The 21,056-nt window shown below is 39.0% G+C and overlaps 1 protein-coding gene across 2 annotated transcripts in view; it reads right to left on the minus strand.

Annotated features, from left to right (window-relative positions):
• The window catches only part of ADCY8 (adenylate cyclase 8), a 263,858-nt gene that overhangs the window by 61,467 nt on the left and 181,335 nt on the right, over positions 1 to 21,056 (minus strand). Inside the window, exons 10-11 of one of the 2 annotated variants that reach the window (XM_008001549.3) lie at positions 5,635 to 5,836; positions 3,476 to 3,565 (exon numbers count right to left, since the gene is read on the minus strand). In XM_008001549.3, the coding sequence (XP_007999740.1) occupies positions 3,476 to 3,565; positions 5,635 to 5,836 (292 nt within the window). The remainder of the gene's footprint in view (positions 1 to 3,475; positions 3,566 to 5,634; positions 5,837 to 21,056) is intronic. The other variant, XM_008001550.3, reaches the window with a different exon arrangement.

The raw sequence follows: 21,056 nt of genomic DNA on the forward strand, positions 1-21,056 counted from the left end.
GGACCTGAATAAATGGAAAAGAAAGGGAAGGAAATGCCAGCATGCCAAGACACAGACGATCACATCTCTATGGAAAAATGGGCTCTTTAGGACCCTTTAAAACCATAGAAAGCTCTGCTCTTGCAGATACAGTGAACTGTTTATTCAGATGTGCCAGAGCATATAATAAAGGGGCGTGATTCTAAAATTAGGGTCTTCCTACTGAGTCTCCTGAGAACCACATCCAGGTGTTTGAGATAATGACACTCTGGGTTTGTGCATGTGATTTGCATTCATTTCACAATCCTGTGCCTTTCTTTCTCCTCGACTACTCTCCAACCATGACTGGAATATAGCTTTCTTCACTTTCATTCCCAGCGTCTTCGCTCTTTTTTTAGCATCTGACAAGCTTTGAATTTAGAACTAAATTATACTTTATATCATACATTGTAAAAGCCTCATTTTTTATATTACATCATCCTGTTTGATAACATGTTTTTGGACTGGATATTATTTCTCATAGGGTGAGGCAGAAATGTCAGGTATACATTTGAAGAAACCAAGGCTCACAAAGATGAAGTGGTTTGCTTGGGGACACATACTTGTGAGTATGTGAGTGCTGGGGAGTTGGATTAAGTCTTTCAGAAGGTCTGAATATCTAATCCATTTTAGTTTGGCAATGCCTAGTCAGTGAAGCGTGTGCACACACATACACATGCACACATATACACACACACACACATACATACATGTATCAGAATGGCAAACGGTGGGTCAGATCAGGTGGTTGTTGCAGCTGGTGAATTTGGCCTGTGGCCATAGTTTGCTGACCTCCTGAATAAGATGACCCTTTCATTGTGGAGAAAATGGTAACATCAATCCATATTCATTTTATCTCACTTCTAAACATTTCTATTTTTGAGTGTTTTTCATAACATACACTAGTATGTTACACACGGTTGTTCAGGTATGTACAGGTGTTTGTTTGATGATAACATACATTGGCATTACATGCTCAAAGCCTTTTTGCTGAAAATGATAAATAAATCATAGCTGACATTTAATGAGCAGATACTTTGTGCCAGGTATGGCTTCTGAATACTTTAAATGGATTAATTCACTTAATTATCATAATCACCCAATAAGGAAGACCCTACTTTTATCCCCATTTTACAGATAAGGAAACTGAGGCACTGAAATAAAGCTGTGTGATCAAAAATCTTACCCACCACTTTCTTAGGATTTGGCTAATCTCTGAGTGCTGTAGTCTTGTGTTTGGGGGTTCAGGTGTTGGGTCAAGGGTATACAATATTAATTCAAAGTGATGTGTGGGCACAGATAAATAGCTGCTTCATGTCAGATGCCATGTGAGGAGCTAAATATTTGCTAACCCATCTAGGCAGCCACCATGAGAACATATTGTTTAACTCCACGGTAGTCATGTAAAGAAGGTATAAATTTTCCCATTTTACAGATGAGGAAACTGAGGTTCAGAGAGAGTAAGAACTGATTCAAGGTTCCACTGCTAGCAAGTGAGGGAGCTTAATTGGAAATGAAATACAGCTTTTGCCTAGCTCTGACTCTCCAATTCCGGGCCACTTACTCTGTCCAAAAGTTGAGATGTTTCCTAAGCCCCTTAAACCAAGAATTTCTCAGGGAGCCGTTGTCCCACAGAGTACACTAAGCTGGGGCTCCACTCATTCCTAGGTGGAAGGAAGTCCCAGGGCACATGGTCTGGCCAATGTAGCCCCTAAACGGGACTAAGTCCCATCCTGTCCTGCATATCCTTAGTAGAGTCTAGTTTCTCCTCTAGGGACTAGGCCAGATAAAGAATAAGGTAGATATGGTTCAAATTATAGTACCAAGGCTTGATAATAGACTTAAAAAGAGAAGGAAGGAAGGACAGAAAGAAGAAGGGAAGGAAAGAAGTGAGGAAGAAATAAGATCAGGCAAGTGTGGCCCTAAGCAGCACTGAGCAAGCTGCTTTCTGAGCTCTAGTTTTATTATCTATAACATGGAGACAGTAATAGCCTCTATCCCAGACATCTGAAGGATTTGATGATGTTATGCATATCAAGCAGGTGCTCTATGCAAATGGATGGAGGGAGAGGAAGCTTGGTCTCCTTGTTGGAATGTTTCTGGGACCAATTCTTAGACCTAGAAGAGACTACAGGGAGCCTTTTCTCCATTCATATGTTGGAGGGGCTTCTGAGTGTGGCAACCTCTCAGAGAACAAGAATCTACCCAGAGTCCTAGGTATGGGGTTGGCTGGGGTCTGCTGGGACATCTTAGCTGTTCTACTTTATGACCCAGAATGTCTACCCTAATATGTGAAGGTCTGGGTTGTGAATAACAGACCCCATAGGCTGACCCCAAGGCCCAGAAACAGACCACTGGCTCTGTGGTCAACGTAGAGTAACACACACACATTATGATCATAGGTGGCCTGTTGGGATGCCTCCAGACTACATGGTGCTTCTGGCACTCTCTGTACCATTTAAGTTTAGTTGTAATTTTCTGCCTTTGTAATTCCCTCCCTTCTTTCCTTCCTCCTTCCTTCCTCTTCCTTCCCCCTTCCTTCCTTCCTTCCTCCCTTCCCATTCCTTCATTCCTTCCTTCCCCTTCCTTCCTTCCCCTTCCTTCCTTCTCCCTTCCCTCTCCTTCCTTCCCCTTCCTTCTCCCTTCCCTCTCCTTCCTTCCCCTTCCTTCTTTCCTTCCCTCGCCTTCCTTCCTTCCCCTTCCTTCCTTCTCTCCTTCCCTCTTTCTTTCCTTCCTTCCTTCCTTCCTTCCTTCCTTCCTTCCTTCCTTCCTTCCTTCCTCCCTTCTCCTTCCTTCCTTCCTTCTCCTTCCTTCCTTCCTTCCTTCCTTCCTTCCTTCCTTCCTTCCTTCCTTCCTTCTCCTTCCTTCTCCTTCCTTCCCCTTCCTTCCTTCCCTCCTTCCTTCCCCTTCCTTCCTTCCCTTCCTTCCTTCCTTCCTTCCTTCCTTCCTTCCTTCCTTCCTTCCTTCCTTCCTTCCTTCCTTCTTTCCTTCACTCCTTCATTCCCTCCCTCCCCACCTCTTTCCTTAATGCAGCAAACACTGTTTGAGAAAGAACTCTGCCTGCTAATGGAGATAACAGTGCATTCTGCTACAGGATTTTACAAATAAGCTAGGAGAAATGCATAGAGAAGGAAGAGATAAGGGCAAATGGAAAACGGATAGAAGGAAAGGTGAAAAGGAAGAAAAGGAGGAGAAAGAGGGAGAAAGAAATGAGGAAGGTGTAAAGATGGAAAAGAGGCAGAGGAGGGAGCAGGAAAGAGGACTGGGAAACAGAAAATATAAGGGGAGAAGGAAACGCAGAAAAGGGGAAGAAGAAAAAGGAAAGAAGAAGAGGCAGAAGAAGGAAAACAGGCCTCTTAAGTACTTTCTATGGCCCTTCAGCCAGTCTTGTTTATTTAGAGCTGGTAGAGATATATCTATGTCCAACTCTCACCAACGGGAGCTCGTAAATAAATACCTCTGGGTAGGAGCAGATATCTGTAAACACAGCTGAGGAATTGAAAGTCAGGTTCTTCAAGGGTATCGACTTGTCAAAATCACACCACAGCTGCGGATTAAAAAAAAGAACAACAAAAACAAAAACAGGAACAACAAAGTCAGTGTGAGTGCTGGAAATGGAGCAGTGTGCTATCAGTGGCCGTGCTTCAGCACAGGTAGACTGAACCTTAGAGGGGACTTGAAGTCAGAATGGAAGTGCCAAAGTGCCAGCTTTGATTTCTTGTATTTAAAAAACAAGTGCTTGCTCAGAAACAGCTTCCGTAAGCCAGTCATGAAACTAAGTTTAGACTGCTCTGTTGGCCCCATCATTTGGGGTCACTGGAGTGTGCTTGTGGAGCTCAGAAGAGAAAGCCAGATGGCAGGAGAAGAGGTCTCGGGTAAACTCATAGCCTGTCCTCCAGATCAACAGCTGGGAGGACTTGAAGAATCTGAAGGGGTACATTTGCCAGAAAGATTCTTAGCACTGGGGTGATGGGCATTTCCTAGGACAGAAGTTGCTGCAGGAGATTTTGTGGTATTAGGAAAAGAGTAACTACCATTGGCCAAATGCCTCCTCTGTGCCAGACACTTTGTACAAAAAAGCCTCACAACCACCTTGTGATGTAGCTGCTGTTTTTAATCCCCATTTTACAATTGAAAAATATGAAACTCTGAGAAGTAAAGTAACTTGTCCAGGGTCACAGAGCTGGTGACTGGTGGATCTGAGATTTGAACACAGGTCTATCTGACTCCAAAGCCTCTGATCTTCTTACCACACTACCCACTGAGGCACTTGGCCCCAGAGGTAACCCTGACCTAGAGTCATTGGGCTTACTTACAAATTCTGCACCCCTGAAATATCTAATTTTTTATCAAGACTTAATTTGAGGTCCTGGCTACTTCTCTGCAGCCTGTGATCAATTGATCCCATGTACTTCCATTTCAGTTATCATAATCTATAAAATATTCATTAGATAATGAACTAAATTAGATGATAATTTTCCTTTTCCTCTTTTCCTTTATCCATAGAGCCTTCACTAGAAGGACAACCACATAACTTAAGTAATTACTGGGCCAAATTGGACAGTGATTTCAGGCAGTCTAGCCCTCTAAGTCACAGGCCAACAATTGTGGGAGTCCATAGCTTAGGTCCCTGAACACTTGGGGACCCTCACTCAGGCCCAAAGGACAGAGTGATGGATTCAACCACATGACAATGCCTCAACTAGCCTCTCTCAACATGCCAAGTTTAAGACATGGAACCAAACAAATCACCTGAAAAATCTAGCTGCCTGAGTCATGGACAACACAGACTACTTGTAAAAGCACAGAAAATACCTATAGCTACCATGGTACAATTCTCAAGAGAAAATGAAACCATGACAATGTGGATCAGCAAATTAAACAGTGATAAATATCATGGCAGTTGGAAATTCATCTGAGTTCTATGTGTCACGTGAAATACAAACTCTTAGAAAGTCATAGGCGAGATACTCAGCTTTCCTGAAATGCAGTTTCCTCATCCATTAAATGGGGACAATAATACCTACCTGTAGCACATAGTAGGTGCTCAATGAATGGCAGCTATTTCATTTCCATTTCCCCCACCCCACTCCCACTCCCAGAGATACAATTTAGCATATTAGAAGGGCGAAGGTCATGGAGTCAGACAGAACTTATTAGCAAGTTATTTCATGTCTCTGAGCCTCAGTTTCCTCAGCCATAAAGTGGGGATAATGAAACTTACCTCACGGGGTTTATGTGAGGATTAAATATGAAAAATATGTAAAGGTCCTCCTTCAGCGCATGGCACATAGCAGGTAGGTAGTGGTACTTGATAAATGGTAACTCTTATTTACAATGTAATTGGCCACTGATAATATGGAAATTGAAGGGCTTTTGGAACTCCTTTGGAGAAAATAACCTATCCCACTGGGAAATAGACAATTTTCCAACAGTAAAATGCACAGTTTTGGCAATAGCCACATCTTTGTTATCTGTCCCTAAGCTTGGGGCTAGACCAGGCACATAAAGGTAACTGGTACCAAGGAAGGGTAATGCAGGAAGCTGCAGGCTCCATAAACTTCATGCTCAACTGCACACTAGACACCAGAAGGTTGGTGGATGTGGGATGCTTACGATATTTAAGATGGCACCCAGGAAATTAATCAAGATAGATGCAAAGATGATGACATTCCGGGCCAAATAAGTCTCATTAATCCAACAGCAAGTTTTCCGGAGGATGAGGGGCAAACACTTATAATCCTCTGCTGTGGTGATGAGGACCAGAGCCGAGTGCAGCATAATCAGAATGGAGAACTGGATGGTCATTGGCATCACTCTGCAGGGAAACACAGAATGTTGGATCATTGGCATCAATTGTCTGAACAACACTGATATTCTATTCCTGGTCTCCCTTTCCCATCCCTTGCATCGGACAATTCTTTGAAAGGTCTCTTTGTCCAAGAAAAAGGTTATGAGCGGGAGAGATTTTAAAAAATTACATGCATCCCTAGAGCACTCTCTCTATTGAGAAACTTTGCAAAAAACAGAATATTTGGCCTGATTTATTGCTCCTGCCCACTTTTTCCCTCTTCTTTTATTATTAATTTTTGTCACTAGACAACTGCTGTCATGGCAACACACCACTCTAGTTGGTATCAACACTCTGGCTGTGGGATGAACCCACATACCCTTTCCCTTTCAAGGTGGGTTTTATTAAACTTTCTCCCTCCATCTATCCTGATAACAAGAATTGGATTTGGCATTGGTTTTAAGTTGCTCAGTTTGATTCCTGGTTACTGTGGTTTTCATGGACTATACCATAAGTTATTTGAGACATGGGTAAGTAAGGAGAACTCATCCTTGTCCAAGGTATCAGCATTGCTCTCGAGTTTATATCTTGAGTTTCAAGCTCTCATCAAAACTCTGTCCCATGGTAGCCTGGGTTGGTTGGACACCTGTGCTTGGTGTCAGGATGCTTAGTAAGTCTGCGATCTAAAACTCCATCTCTGGAGGCATCTTTAATTCCTGTCTCTCCTATCAACCTATTTATCACCATGCATGCTGCTTCTCCTTGGGAATCAACTGTTCTCAACTCTGTGTCTAGCCATTCATGTCCTACACTGGCAGCTCTAATTTTTCCATCTCTATTTCAGTTAGCAAACTCATGCAGGTGTTAAAGCATACCTTGATAGAAGTGGTGGGAGAGTTTATATCTGCTCCTTTTTCTATAAATTGAGGTGTATTCATCTGGCATTTAATATCTTCCATTGACTAGTGCTAAATAAATGTGTGTTTAGCAAATAAAGTTGAACTCACCTTCTTTTCCTAACACTATCTCTTACTATCCTCCTCCTTAAACTTCTTATGTAATAGTAATAACAGTAGTATAAATAATGTATTGAGTTCTGATTATGTGTTAGCTACTATGCTGAGCATTTTATATATAATATCTCATTTCCATTCCTTAGAATAAACCAAAGAGGTCTTTTTATCTCTTTTTTTTTCCAGATGAAGATTCAAGGCTCAGAGGGAAGAAATCTCCCAGCCATCATACAGTTGGTCAGTGTTACAGCCAGAATTTAAAGTCCACTCTGCTATACCATTCTGATATTCTAATCACTTTGGTAAGTAATAGATCTCCCGTGTTTGCATTAATCTTTTTTGCTTTTATGGTTTCATCATAATATTTATTCATTCAACAAGTCTTCTTCCTGGGTATACAGTGGCAGGCATCAGGGGTACTGGGGCCAAAGACACATCTTCCTCATCTAGATGATCACAATTGAGAGAGGAATATAAATATGCAAATGATAAACTATTTATATACTATGCTAGGATCTATAAAGAGTTATAAACAAACATCAATTGAAAAATAGGAAAGGGAATTAAGGGAGGCTTCATAAAAGAGGTAACATTGGGTTAGGCTGTGAAGGTTAAAGAGAAGGCTTGCAGATAGGGAACAGCGGGGAGCACGAGCAAAACATCAGAAGAATGGGAGTGACCAGTGTCTTCAAAGTTTCCCAATAACCCAGGCAGTGTGGCTGTGCTTAGGAGCTTTGTCCTGTAGGCAATGTGTAGAAGAAAGTAATAAAATCTGTGTGTTTGAAAGACAACTGTGGTGGGAGGTGGAGGATGAAGTAAAGAGGAAATGTATTTAGCAGATTTAAATAGTTGAGGCATGAGTTAATGAGGGAGGAACACAGGAACAGTATGATAATTGGGGGGTGCAGGGAAATATGTGTAGGTATATTAATATGTGGTTTGTATGTATGTGTAGGGGGTATTTGAGAGAGGGAAGTCATTAAAGATGTCACTAGTGTCTTTCCATTGTAACTGGGTAAGTGCAGGAAAAGAAGCTAGTCTGTACAGGAGATAAGTTGATAAAGTTGATTTTTGGACGCAATGCATGTTTGGTACTTGTGGATCATTCAGTTACAGATATATAGATTTCCAGGCAGTGAGGGACAATTGAGGAACTCTGAGGCTGGAGGGAATAGGTGGTGATTGAAGATCGAGGAATGGAAGCATTTGCCCAAGGATAGTGTGTACAGCAAGAATCAAGAGGACCCAAGATGAGCTGTGGGAGATGTTAATGGGCTGGAAGAAGAGAAGGCAGCAAAGGGAATTTACAAAATGTGGTTGGATAAGCAGGAGAGCAGGAGTGCATGGCATTGTGGCGGCAGGGGGGATAAGAAATTCACAAGGAAAGAATAATCAAGAATGTCAATTTCCTCTGCATGGTGAAGCTACCTTAAGACTGGAAAGTGACTCCTCCCACAGCCTCAGCTATTGTTGGTAGAGGTTTTGTTTTGTTTTTCACTGGCAAAGTTTTGATTTTATGGATCACCTTGACAAGAAATCTCTGTAGGAATTCTATATAAGAACAGAAGGTTGGTGCATCAGTGAGTTCCCAGAGGGCTCTAGGCAGATGGGAAACTTCCCTCCAAACAGGCTGGAAAAACACTCCCTGACAACACACCATTATTTCTGGGCACCAGGGGAGATAAATGAAAGAGAATGCAGGTGGATCATTTTGTCAGGAAGTCCCATGAGAGAGGGGGCCAATTGCAAGCCTCATGTGGCTCAGTCACAGGAAGCAACCAACCAGGACAAAAATGTCTCTTTTCAAAGTGTGAGGCAGAAGCAAACCAGGGAAAGGCAGGTTTGAAAGATGCTCAGCTGGAGCCTCAAATTCTTACATGGCCACCACTGCCTGTGGACCTCCGCATGGCATACAGGGCCTTGAGTGTCTGCTCTTGGCTCTTTCCTGCCTTTTTTTTCCTCCCTCACCCTTCTGCACCCCATGGTCTGGGCAATGTTGAACTATGTGCAGTCTGCCCCCAGTGCTATGCACCTTCTTCTGCCTTATGGGCACTTAACATGGCGTGTCCTGTTCTTCATGTAAGGCTCAGCTTTCCTTTGGATTCTTCCATGACACCTGGCATAGGGCTGAATACACAGAAGGTGCTCAATAAGTATTCATTGACTTATGCTTTTTCTGGGAAGAGAAGACTCTGCTCCTCCCCTCAGCAGCCTTCATAGGGAAGAAGACTTCCACCTATATGCCCAGACTATTCCTCTGCCTGCTCACTGTGTTTCTCCAAGGAAGGAGGAAGGGCAAATCCAGAAACTGTCGGAGGTGCTCAGTGGACCTCATTTTCCTTGGAGGGCAGGGTCATTGTTAAAGGTCAGTGTTTATGCATAGTTCAGATGCTTATATTCTCCTCCTCTTCGATCCACTGAGACGACAAGGAAGCCAGAGCCTTGATCTACCCTATGGGAGGAGGGCTGACCATCTTTTCTCTTTGGCCGGGGTATCTCTGCCTTTAAAGAAGAAAGCCCAGGTTGGCTTAACCCTGGCTCTGGGCACAGATGGCACCTTCTCAGGTCTGCCTCATTCACCTTTGGCACTGGTGGGTGTGCGCTGGTTTGTTCTTTGGCAACATCATAGTGGCAGATCTCACACCAGAGTTTAATGGTGGGATCTGAAGGCCAGCAGAGAAGAGATTCAGGATGGAGGCCATGTGGTCTCTTGACTTTAGCCACATTCTGTATACCAGCTTTTATCATAGTTTTGCATAGGCTACATGGGCAATTGTTTGGAAATTTGTAAAATCGATGGCTTTTTTTTTTTCCCATTTAGTGATTGAACTTTTGTGTAATCTTTGGCATGATGGGGAGTTCATCAGGGTATCTGCAGGGCTGTGTGGGAGGATTTGCACACAGAACTCACCTGAGTGCCTGACACAGTTTTAAATGACTTTCTTCTTGGTTTGCTGTAAAAGGGAAAGGGAGGTGAAAAACAGGCAGTGTGCTCCAGTGGCAAGAGCAAAGCCTTAAATGTTTGAACCTATAGTTCTGAAGCATAACTAGTAGTGCGGTCATGGGCAAGGTAATTGATTCCTCTGATAATTACTTTTTAACCTGTAAAACCGGGATTTTTTTAAGCCTACGTTTTAAAGGAGGCTCTGAGATTAAACAATGTCATAAAGTAGTATAATACACATTTAAAGAAATGTTAGTTCTCTTTCTCTATTCATCATAAAATTCAGGATATCAAAGGCACATTAAAGTTCTATGGCAAGGGTATTAATTACAAGAATAGCTTTTTAAGCAAAGGTATTAGCACTGTATATTAAATTTCTCTGGAAATCTCTGCGGCAGTTCCTCAGCATTCATTTATTTCTTTACATGTAAACATTATAACATAAGATTGTACATTTTATCTAATTATAGAGCCACTCAGGCGTCCAGGAGTTCTGAATTTGCTTTTGCATTGTTGGTGTGCATAAGAGGCAAGGAAACTTTTCATTTCTGAAATCGAGTCTCAAAAGGAATGACAGGCTTTGCAAAGTTCTATCCAAATCATTTCTAGACATTAAGTCCTAATTATTCTCTGCAGTCTGTCTTTAAAATGGTTTGTATTGATATTGTGATTTGACATTTGCTGGGAAGGCAGGAATCAGTGGGATGAGTGAACAGCCTATAGCAGCTTGTGGTGCAATAGGAAACAAAAACTCAGGTTATACTGAAAGATGGCATTGAACAACACTTTAGAATCTACAGACTCGATGAGTGCAATAGTGTATTTGATCCTTGCAGCAACCTTGAAGAAAGATATTCTTAGCCCTTTCAACAGATGAAAATACTGTGACTCCAAAAAGGAATTTACCAGAAATAGGCTTGGTTAACTTAATTTTTACTGCAGTCTTGGCAAGTGAGCATTATCATTCCTATTTTACAGATGAGGAAACAGAGGTTTCAGAGAGGTTAAATACGTACATATAGGTAGTATAATGCACAGAAAATAATAAAACCCAGTGCCTGCCTCTTTCCTTCCTCCTTCCCTCCCTCCCTCCCTTCCTTCCCTCTTTAGGTCACTATCTCTCTCTCTTTTCCCCTTCCCTCCCTCTGCCTGCGTCCCTGTCTCTCTTTCTGCATCTTTGTCTCTCTCTCATCACCATATGCAGGCCAGATACATTGTTCTATAGTCACAAGAAGTATTTTCTAGTCTTTCCTTTGTTTACCCTTCTTGGAGAGGAACATCTGTGGGCATGTGGAAATTAAAGGAAAGAGCTGGGTAAGCACTGTCTCTCTTTCTCTCTCTCTCTCTCTCTTTTTTTTTTTTTTTGCCAGAGTCCATTAATTTTTGCTTTGAGGGCTAAGAATTAGCTGTGGTCATATGAGTAGAGACTGCCTCATCTGCCAAAAAAAATCCATGACAGAAGAAATGCAAGTGAAAAGCACCCACCATCTGTTCAGTTGCAAAGCATCAAACAGAAACAAAATGAGTTGGAGAGGGAACCAGCACGTATTAAATAAAGCTTTTGCTGTGTCTGGGGTAAATGGGCCACCCAATTCCCACAGCATATGGATTGTCTGGTCAGAGTTCAGCTTCCTTCATTGTCAGGATTTTTCTCTTCACTAGGTGAGGTTGGGGTGTGGGCTGTATTTCAGTTATCGGCTTCACCTTGAATTCTAGAGTCGGAGACTCCTTCTGACTAGCTGCTGCGTGAGGGTCCAGGTCTCTTCCCCCTGAACCCCAGGAACTAGGGCATCAAGGCTTGCTCCCCTCCCCTGCCCCCATCACACCACCTGGAAAGAAATCCTGTCCAGGCCAGCTGGGAAGCCTGAGGCTCGTTTCTCGTGGAGGACAGTGGCCCCTTCTCCTGTCCAGTGCCAAGTACAGATCCTCAGGCTCATCCTGGTCTTCTCCATCTCTCTCATCCCCCACATCCAGTCAGTCACTGTGAACCATCAACTCTCTGCCCTAAATATCTTAAAAATTCTTCCTTTTCTGTCCACCCTTCTGCCCACTCTCTTGTCCTTATTATTTCTTGCCAGAGATTTTTTTTTCAATTGCCTCCTAATTGGTCATCCCAAATCCAGATCTCACTCCCACCTCTCCACCATCCCCATTCATTATTATCCTTCTAAACATGAATCTGATCACATCATCTCTTTCATTAAAAATGCTTCAATAAAGACTCCTCTGCCAACCAGTTACACTCCTTAAAGAGCTTCACAACTTCTACCCTCCAGAATGCTCTATTCCCAGCCCTTCCTCCCCTTAATTTTTCTCAGACTTTTCCATGACCTGGTGAGCTCCTTTGGGAGCCAGGTGAGCTGTCACTGTCATCTCCTCTGGGAAGCCTGCTCCAGAGGCAAAAGTTTTGCCTCACCACAACTCCCACACATTGAATCCCAGCTTACACCTTGCCCATCACAATAGTCATCACCCCATATGATAGCTGTTTGGCTAATTGTCTTTTAGCCCTACTAGATGATCAGCTTTATGATGGCAGAGACCCTGACTGTATATCCCCACTCTCCAGCACAAACTGTCACACTGATGTTTGTCGTGTTTTTTCTGGGAATGTCAACACCTTGAGCTCCAGGAGTCCAGAGGAAGCAACAGACACGGCCATGCCCTTCTTGCCTACCACCTTCTCATCAACAAGAGTGACTAGAGGAGCCCAGCAGATTTGGCTGAATCTTGCAAGGCCCCATCAACACTCACAGCTCGCCACCCTGAGGTGCCTTCTCTCAGGACCCTAGTCCTCACAGGCTCTTAGGCAGTCAAGAAACTCATTCTTTCCTGCTATTCTCTGGTACCCTTCTTCTGATTTATTAATTGGATAGCTATAAATATCTACATACATAGCATATACATATCTACCTATATGTCTACCTTCGTAGTATATAAGGAGCTATGTATGTAGTATATACACCTGGACAGATACATACATATTCCTTATGTCTTAGTCTAATTTCACCAGAGTATACAGTCCAGGAGGGCGGGGATTTTGTTCTTGTAATCTTTTTTTGTTTGGAGATTTATTCCTAGTGTTTGGAACAAGTCTGGAACATAATAACCATCAGTGGCTATTAGTGGGAGGACTCCTAGTCCACATTTGGCAACAGCAGGTAGGCCTCCCCCGACATTAATAACTTTAAAAACGCTAAAATGAAGCATAAAGAAAACCACACAAAAGTACAGCTTAATTCGTTCTTATAAAGTGTCTGCCTTTGTAATGGCCATCAATTCCTGACATAGAACTTTGCAGGGCACACCAAAAGCCCATCCATGAGCCCTGTCCGAGTCATAATACTATCTCTCAACCTCAATTAATCACTTTCCATTTCCATTTCTTTATAGTTTTATCCTTTCTTTATAGACACTACAGTTTAGTCTCACCCATTTTTATTAAATCTGATTTGTCTTTTAAATCTTAAAATCTGTAACTTCTCTCTTTATCCTTTTATCTTCCTTACAATGTATTTATTGAAAAACACTTGCCTCTGACCCATAGCATTTCTCACTGGTTTACTGGTGTGTACATATTCAACATTCTCTGTCCTCTATAATTCCTGAAAACTGGAAGCTGGATTCAAAGGCCTGATCAAATGTAGGTTTGATCCCACTGGTAAGACCATAGGTGGTATTGTGCGCCCCCACCAGGAGGTATGGTTGTCTCTCTTATCTGTGTTGATGGCATCCTCTGATGCTCAGTTTGTAGATCCATTAATTCATTATGGTTGGAATATGATGATATTTTAATTCTTTTATTTCTTTAAAATGTTTTAGCTAGGATATCATAAAATTCTTTTATGATATTTCCCCTCACTTACTATTTAGTGATCTTATGGTACAGTCCATACAGAAAAGACACTTGTTTATCTCACTTTTTTACAAGTTTTCTAGATAATCAGCCAGTTCCCTATCATCCACTAAAGACTACAAACGTAAAAAAATCATCACAAACTCATAATGCTAAATAAATTTGCTGGGTTTTCATAAGTGTTTTAATAATTATCCCTGTTACAGCTCAAATTGTTCCATCTTTGGACAGTAGGAACTTCTATAATGTGGCTCCTGAGTTCTTTTGACATGATCCTAATAGTGTTTGATGACATCCTTGCTTTCTTGTAGGACAAGATGTTCTAGGCTTGTCTAGCATATTTCCTGCTCCAGCCCTAAAATTAGCCATATCTCCAGTTTTTTTTTTTTTAAAACAGAGATATTACTTCAAGACACCAATATAGCCCTGAAGTATGCTCATAGATGCAGAGTTGGTCATTCTTTCTAAATCTTCCCATAGGTGTTTCTCCAGTCCAGGATATCATCTTCCATTTAATTAGTTGTTATGTCTCCTTAGGTGCCTCTTTGCTGTGACATTTTCTCAGACTTCCTTTGGTTTAAATGACTTTGACAGTTTTGAGGAACACTGGTGAGGTGTTTTGTAAACTGTCCCTCAATTGAGATTTGTCTGAAATTTTCTTCATGATTACATTATGGGTTTGGGGAGGAAGATCACAGAGGTTATGTGCCATAGTTACTAGATCCCATCAACATAACTTATCACTGTTGGTGTTAACCTTTATCCCCTGGCTGAGGTAGTGTTTGTAAGGTTTCTCCATATTTGCCCCCTGTACTTAGTTTACTCTTTGGAAGAAAGTCACTTTTGCTGTTGCCCATACTTAAGGAGTGGGGAGTTAAATTCCTCCTCACTGAGGATGGACTATCTTCATAAAATGTGTAGACTTTCTCTGCGTGGGAGACATACCATTAATTTATATTAATATGGACTGGTGGATATTTATTTTATATTGTGGATTATAAATAAATACTACATTGTTTATTTTGTTCCTCAATTTATTCCAGCTTTGGCCCTTGGGGGCTCTTTTGTTGGCTCCTGTGTCCCTTTGAAATACTCCCATTATCGTGTGTGTGTGTGTGTCTGTGTGTGTGTGTGTATGTATGTATGTTTTAACACAGTCTTATTTTCTGGCCCTATGAGATAGCCAAGGCAAATCTTGTATATTTCCTGCCCCACTGTTAGAATCAGACAGTTCTCCAAGGATCCTTGGTTCCTTTTATTGGATATTGGCATTAGAAACCAAGATGTGAGTGGTAGATGTGCTCATTACCACTGACGTGTCATTGTTTCCAGGCCCTCTCCACTGACAAAGAAAGGAAATGTATGTGTATATTCCAACCTGTGCATATAAACATATCTATAAATATTCCTACATGTAATCATCTCTACCTATATTAAGCTATGCATGAGTTCATACAGATGTCTCCAACTCTAATAGATTACCACAGGGATCTTTCTAACTTTCTCCCTTTGCTTGTATGTAAACTTCCATTCCAACAATGAGAAAACTGACTCCCGCCATCTGCCATTCATTTACACAATTGTTTAGTTCCAGTATACACATAAAGGTGTTGCAAATTCTTAATCCAGGCCTCAGTGGGAAACTCCTGTATCAACTAGAGTACAGTGCTTAAATGCAGTTTCTCTTGCCTTTAATCCTACAAACCTCTCTCATTTTCAAAGCTACTTAGTACACCGTTTTACCCCCTACATCCCCTTCAGGGAGGTTGCTTCATACACTTTTAACACAGATTCTTTTGTCACAGTCTGATTCCATCATGGGATCCCCTAAACTCCTAAATAAAATGTTTTGAAGCCTGTATATGTTAAAGTTCATTCTCTGTGCTGTAAAGTTTTATAGATTTTGATACATGCATAGTGTCAGGTATATACCATTACAGTACACTGAATGAACCACCTTAAAAAACATGCTGGACTTCATCTATTTAATTCTCCTTTCCCTCATTCCCCAAACTCCTCTCACCTAATGATCTATTTACCATTTCTATAGTTTTGTCTTTTCCAGAACATTGTCTAAATGGAATAATACATATAAAGCCTTTCAAACTGGTTTCTTTCACTTAGGAATATGGCATTTAAGGTTCATTGATGTTTTTGTGTGGCTGATGTCTTGTTCCTTCTTATAGTGGAATCTTACTTCATTGTCTGGATATGCCACAGAGTTTTTGTTGTTGTTCCCTCCAGCAAATGGTATTGACAGTTATTTATTTATTTACTTATTTATTGATTTATATATTAGTCATTGTGCTGGGTATGTAGTGGTAGGTCATTGTTTTAATTTAAATTTCCCTTATGGCCAACGATGTTGAGCATTTTTCACATACCTATTTGGTATCTGTATATCTTGTTTGGTGAGTTGTTTGCTTAAGTCTTTTGTCCATTTAAAAAATTGAGTTGTTTTTTAATTGTTGAGTTTTAGGAGTTCTTTGAATATTTTGGACACAAATCTTTTCCCAGGTACATATTTTACAAATATTTTCTTCTGGTCTGTGGTTTGTGTTTTCATTCTCAAAACAGTGTCTTCCACAGATCAGACATTTTAAATTTCAGTAAAGTCCAACTTATAAATTTTTTCTTTCATGGATCATAATTTTGGTGGTGTGTCTGAAAACTCGTCACCAAATTCAAAACCAAAATTTTATTTATGTTTTCTTCCAGAAATTTTATACTTTTGCATTTAGGTATATAAACCATCTTGTGTTAATTTTTGTGAAGGTTTAAGGTCTGTGTATAGGCTCAAGTTTTTGCATATGGATACCCAATTTTTTAATTTATTTTTTAATTTTACTTTAAGTTCTGGGATACATGTGCAGAATGTGCAGGTTTGTTACATAGGTATACACGTGCCATGGTGGTTTGCTGCACCTATCAACCCGTCATCTAGGTTTTAAGCCCTGCATGCATTAGGTGTTTGTTCTAAAGCTCTCCCTTCCCTTGCCCTCCACCCCTGACAGGCCCCGGTGTGTGATGTTCCCCTCCCTGTGTCCATGTGTTCTCATTGTTCAACTCCCACTTATGAGTGAGAACATGCGGTGTTTGGTTTTCTGTTCCCGTGTTAGTTTGCTGATAATTGGACATCCAATTTTACCAGTACCATTAGTTAAAAAGAATAGCCTTTCTCCATGGAATTTTCTTAGCATCTTTGCTGCAAATCAATTGATTATATTTGTATAGGTCTATTTTTGGGGCTTTCCTTTCGGTTCTATTGAGCGATGTGTTTATTCTTTCTTTAGCATCATACTGTAGCTTTATAGTAAGTGTTGAAATGAGGTAGTGTGAATCCTCTAGCTTTGTTTTTATTCTTTTATGGTATTGTGTTGGCTATGCTATATTCTTTGTCTTTTCCTACAACCTTTAGCATTGGTTTGTTGATATCTATAAAATAGCTTGCTGAAGTTTTGACTGACAATGCATTGACCTATAGATCAAGTTGGGAAAAATTAACATCTTAACAATATCAAGTCTTCTAATCCATGAACACAGAATATCTCTTCACTTATTTACATCTTTGATTTATTTCATCAGTGTTTTGAAGATTTCTATACACAGATCTTATACAAATTTTGTTAAATTTATATTTAAGTATTTCATTTTTGGTGCTATTGTCAATAATATTGTTTCTTTAATTTCAGTTTTCAAGTTAGATTGCTGATATAGAGGAAAACAATTGACTTTCATACATTGACATTGTATTCTATGACTTGACTATATTTGTTTGTTAGTTTTAGAAATGTTTTGGTGGATCCTGTGGGATTTTCTGTATAGAAAGCCATGTCATTGGTGGATAAACATAGTTTTATTTCTTCCTTTCTGATATGTATGCCTTTTATTTCTTTTTGTTGTTTTGTTTCAATAGCTAGGACTTCCAAAATGATATTAAATACAAGTGGTGAGAATGTATTTTTGTTTTGTTTTTGATATTAAGGGGGAAGCTCCAGTCCTTTACTACTAAAGCTGATGTTATCTATAGCTTTTTTGGGGGGGGGGAGATATTCTTTATCAAGTTGTAGAAGTTCTCTTCTATTGCTAGTTTCCTGAGAGTTTTTAACATAAATGGACGTTGAATTTTATCCAGTGTATTTCTTTGGCAATTGATATGATGATACAATTTTCCTTCTTTAACTTACTAATATGGTGAATCACTATTGTTTGATTTTAGAATGTTGAATAAACTTTGCATACCTGGGAGAAGTTCTGTTGGACCAGAGTGTATACTTCTTTTTACACATTGTGAGATTTCATTTGCTAATATTTTTTTGAGAGGTTTTATGTTTATGTTTATGAGATATTGGTTGGTAGTTTTCCTTTACTTCAGTGTTTTCGCTGGGTTTTTGTATTAGGGTAATATGACCCAATAAAATGAATTAGAAATTGTCCCCTCTCCTTCTATTTTCTAAGAGGTTATGGAGAAGTGGTATTGCTTTTTCTTTAAATATTGGTAGAATTCACCAGTGAAACGATTTGGGTCTGATGTTTTATTTCTTGTAAGTTTAAAAAGTATTGGTTACCTTTATTAAATAGATATAAGGCTATTCAGATTGTCTTTTTCTTCTCATTGGAATGTAGATAGTTTGTGTCTTTCAACAAATTGGTCCATTGCATCCCAGCTATCAAATTTATGGACATAGAGTTGTTTGTAATATTATTTTCTTATTATTTAATGTCCATGGGATCACCAGTGAGAACCACTTTTTCATTTATGATGTTGGTAACTTGTGTCTTCTTTTATTTTGAGTAGCTTGGCTAGAGGTTTACCAATTTTATTGATATTGTCAGAGAACTAGATTTTAATTTTGTTGATTTTCTTTATTGTTTTCCTATTTTTAGTTTTATTGATTTTTGCCCTAATTGGTAGGATTTATTTTCTCCTTTTTGTTACAAGATTAAATTGCTTTTTGTTCTGTAGTTTCCCAAGGTAGAGGCTTAGATTGTTATTTAGATCTCTTTTCTTTTATAATATATGCATTTAATATAAATTTCCCTCTAAGCACTGCTTTCATGGTATCCCACAAATGTGGTAAGTTGTGTTTTCATTTTCATTTAGTTCAAAATATTTTTAAATGTCTCTTGAAATCTCTTCTTTCACTCACGTGTGATTGAAGAGTTTGTTATTTAATCTCCAAGTGTTTTGTAATTTTCTAGCTATCTTTCTATTATTGAAGTTTAACTCCACTGTGACCAGAGAACATACTTTGTGTTATTTTTCCTCTTTTAAATTTATGAAGGTGTGTTATGACCCAGAATGGGGTCTACCTTCGTTACTGTTCCACGTGAGCTTGAGAAGAATGTGTTTTCTTCCACTGGGTGGAATAGTCTATTAGTATTGATTAGATAAGTTCAGGTTATCTATATCCATAATGATTTCCTGCCTACATGATGTGTTAATTACCGACAGAGGAATGTTGAAGTCTCCAACTATAATAGTGGGTTTATTTATTTTTCCTTTCAGTTCTATCAGTTTTTGTCTCATATAGTTTGACATTCTCTTGTTAGGCACATAAATGTTCATATTGCTAATTCTTCTTAGAGAATTGACTTTTTAACCACTATGTAATTTCCATTTTTATTTTTGACACTTTTCCTTGTTCTGAGTCTATTTGGTGTGACATTAATATAGCTACTTAAGTTTTTTTTGATTAGTGTTAGCATGGTATATTTCTTCATTTCTCTAACTTATTTGAGTCTATATCTATAGTGGGCTTCTTGTATACAACATCTATTTGGGTCTTTTTTTAATCCACTCTGACAAGCTTTGCTTTGTAATTGGTATATTGAGAACATTAACATCAAAAAATAATTAATTTTATGCTTGGTTTAACAGTCATCATCTTTGTAACTATCTTTTTCATCTACTGCATTTATTCTTTGTTCACCTTGTTTAACATTCTCTCTGATTTTGATTGAGCATTTTATATGATTTAATTTTATTTTTTTCTTAGCATATCAATTATATTTATTTCTTTAAAAAACTTTTTCTAGTGTTCGCTCAAGAGCTTATAATATGTATTTTAAATTAATGTAACTCAACCTTCATACTACTTCATGTGTAATGCAGTTACCTTAAAACAAAGCATTCCCAATTCCTTCCTTATGTCCCTTGTGACATTGCTGTTGTTCATCTCACTTTTATCCATATTTATAACCACCAAATACATTGTTAATATTGTTGCTTTAAACAAAAAATAATGTTTTAGATCAACTAAGATTAAGCTCAAAACATTTTACTTAACTTCATTTATTTTTTCTCTGATGCTCTTTCTTTATGGAGATCCAAGTTCTGATCTCTGTTATTTTCTTGCTGTTTGAAGAAATTTTTCACATTTCTTACAGGGAATGTTGGCTAAAAATGTAATTTTTTTCTGAGAAAGTATTTCTTCTCTACTTATAAAGGATATAGAATTCTAGGGTTGATGGTTTTTCTTTCAATACTTTAAATACTTGACTCCATGCTCTTCTTGCTTACGTGGTTTCTGACAAAAAGTCTGATGTAATTGTTATCTTTGTTCCTTTATAGGTAAGGCAATGTCCTTCCTTCTGGTAAGATGATGTCCTTCACTGTGGTATCCTTTAATATTTTCCCTTTGTCTTTCCTTTTCTGCAGTCTGAATACAATATCTTTTTTTTGATGTTTATCCTGGTTGGTTACTTTTATTTAACCAAAGTATTTAACCTTTAAAGTTCTGTGGTTCTGTGATTCTGTGGTTTGTTGTCTGTTATTAATTTTGGAACATTCTTAGCCATTATTACTTTAAATATTTATTTTGCTTAGTTCTCCTTTCTTCTCCTTTTGGTAATCTAATTATGCATATATTTCTTCTTTTGAAATTGTCCCAGAGTTCTTGGATGCTTTGACCCATGTTCCCTGCCCAACCCCCATTCACTTTTTTTCTTTACATTTCAGTTAGGGAAGTTTCTATTGACATGTCTTCAAACTTACTGATTATTTCCTTGGCCTTTCTGAACCTACTGATGAGCCCATTGAAGGCATTCATTATTTGTTAGATGTTTTTAAATTTTTATCCTTTCCTTTTATTTCCTTTGATTCGCTCAGAGTTTCGATCTCTGTTTATATTGCCCATTTTTTTCTTGAACATTGTCTACTTCTACTAGAACCTTTAATATATTAATAATAGTTATTAAAAATTCCCTGTATAACTTTAACACTGTTATATCTGAGTTTGATTCTGATGATTTCTTTGTCTCTTCTTTTTTTTTTTTTTTGGTATGCCTTGTAATTTTCTGTTGAAAACTGTTCGTATTGTATCAGGTAATAGAAACTGAAGTAAATAGATATTTTCTGTGAGGATTTATATCACTCTGGCTGGGAGTTAAGCTATGTTTAAGGTTTGCTATAGCTGTATGTTCCAGTAGCTT

Source organism: Chlorocebus sabaeus, chromosome 8 (genome assembly GCF_047675955.1).
Source record: "Chlorocebus sabaeus isolate Y175 chromosome 8, mChlSab1.0.hap1, whole genome shotgun sequence".
NCBI lineage: Eukaryota > Metazoa > Chordata > Mammalia > Primates > Cercopithecidae > Chlorocebus > Chlorocebus sabaeus.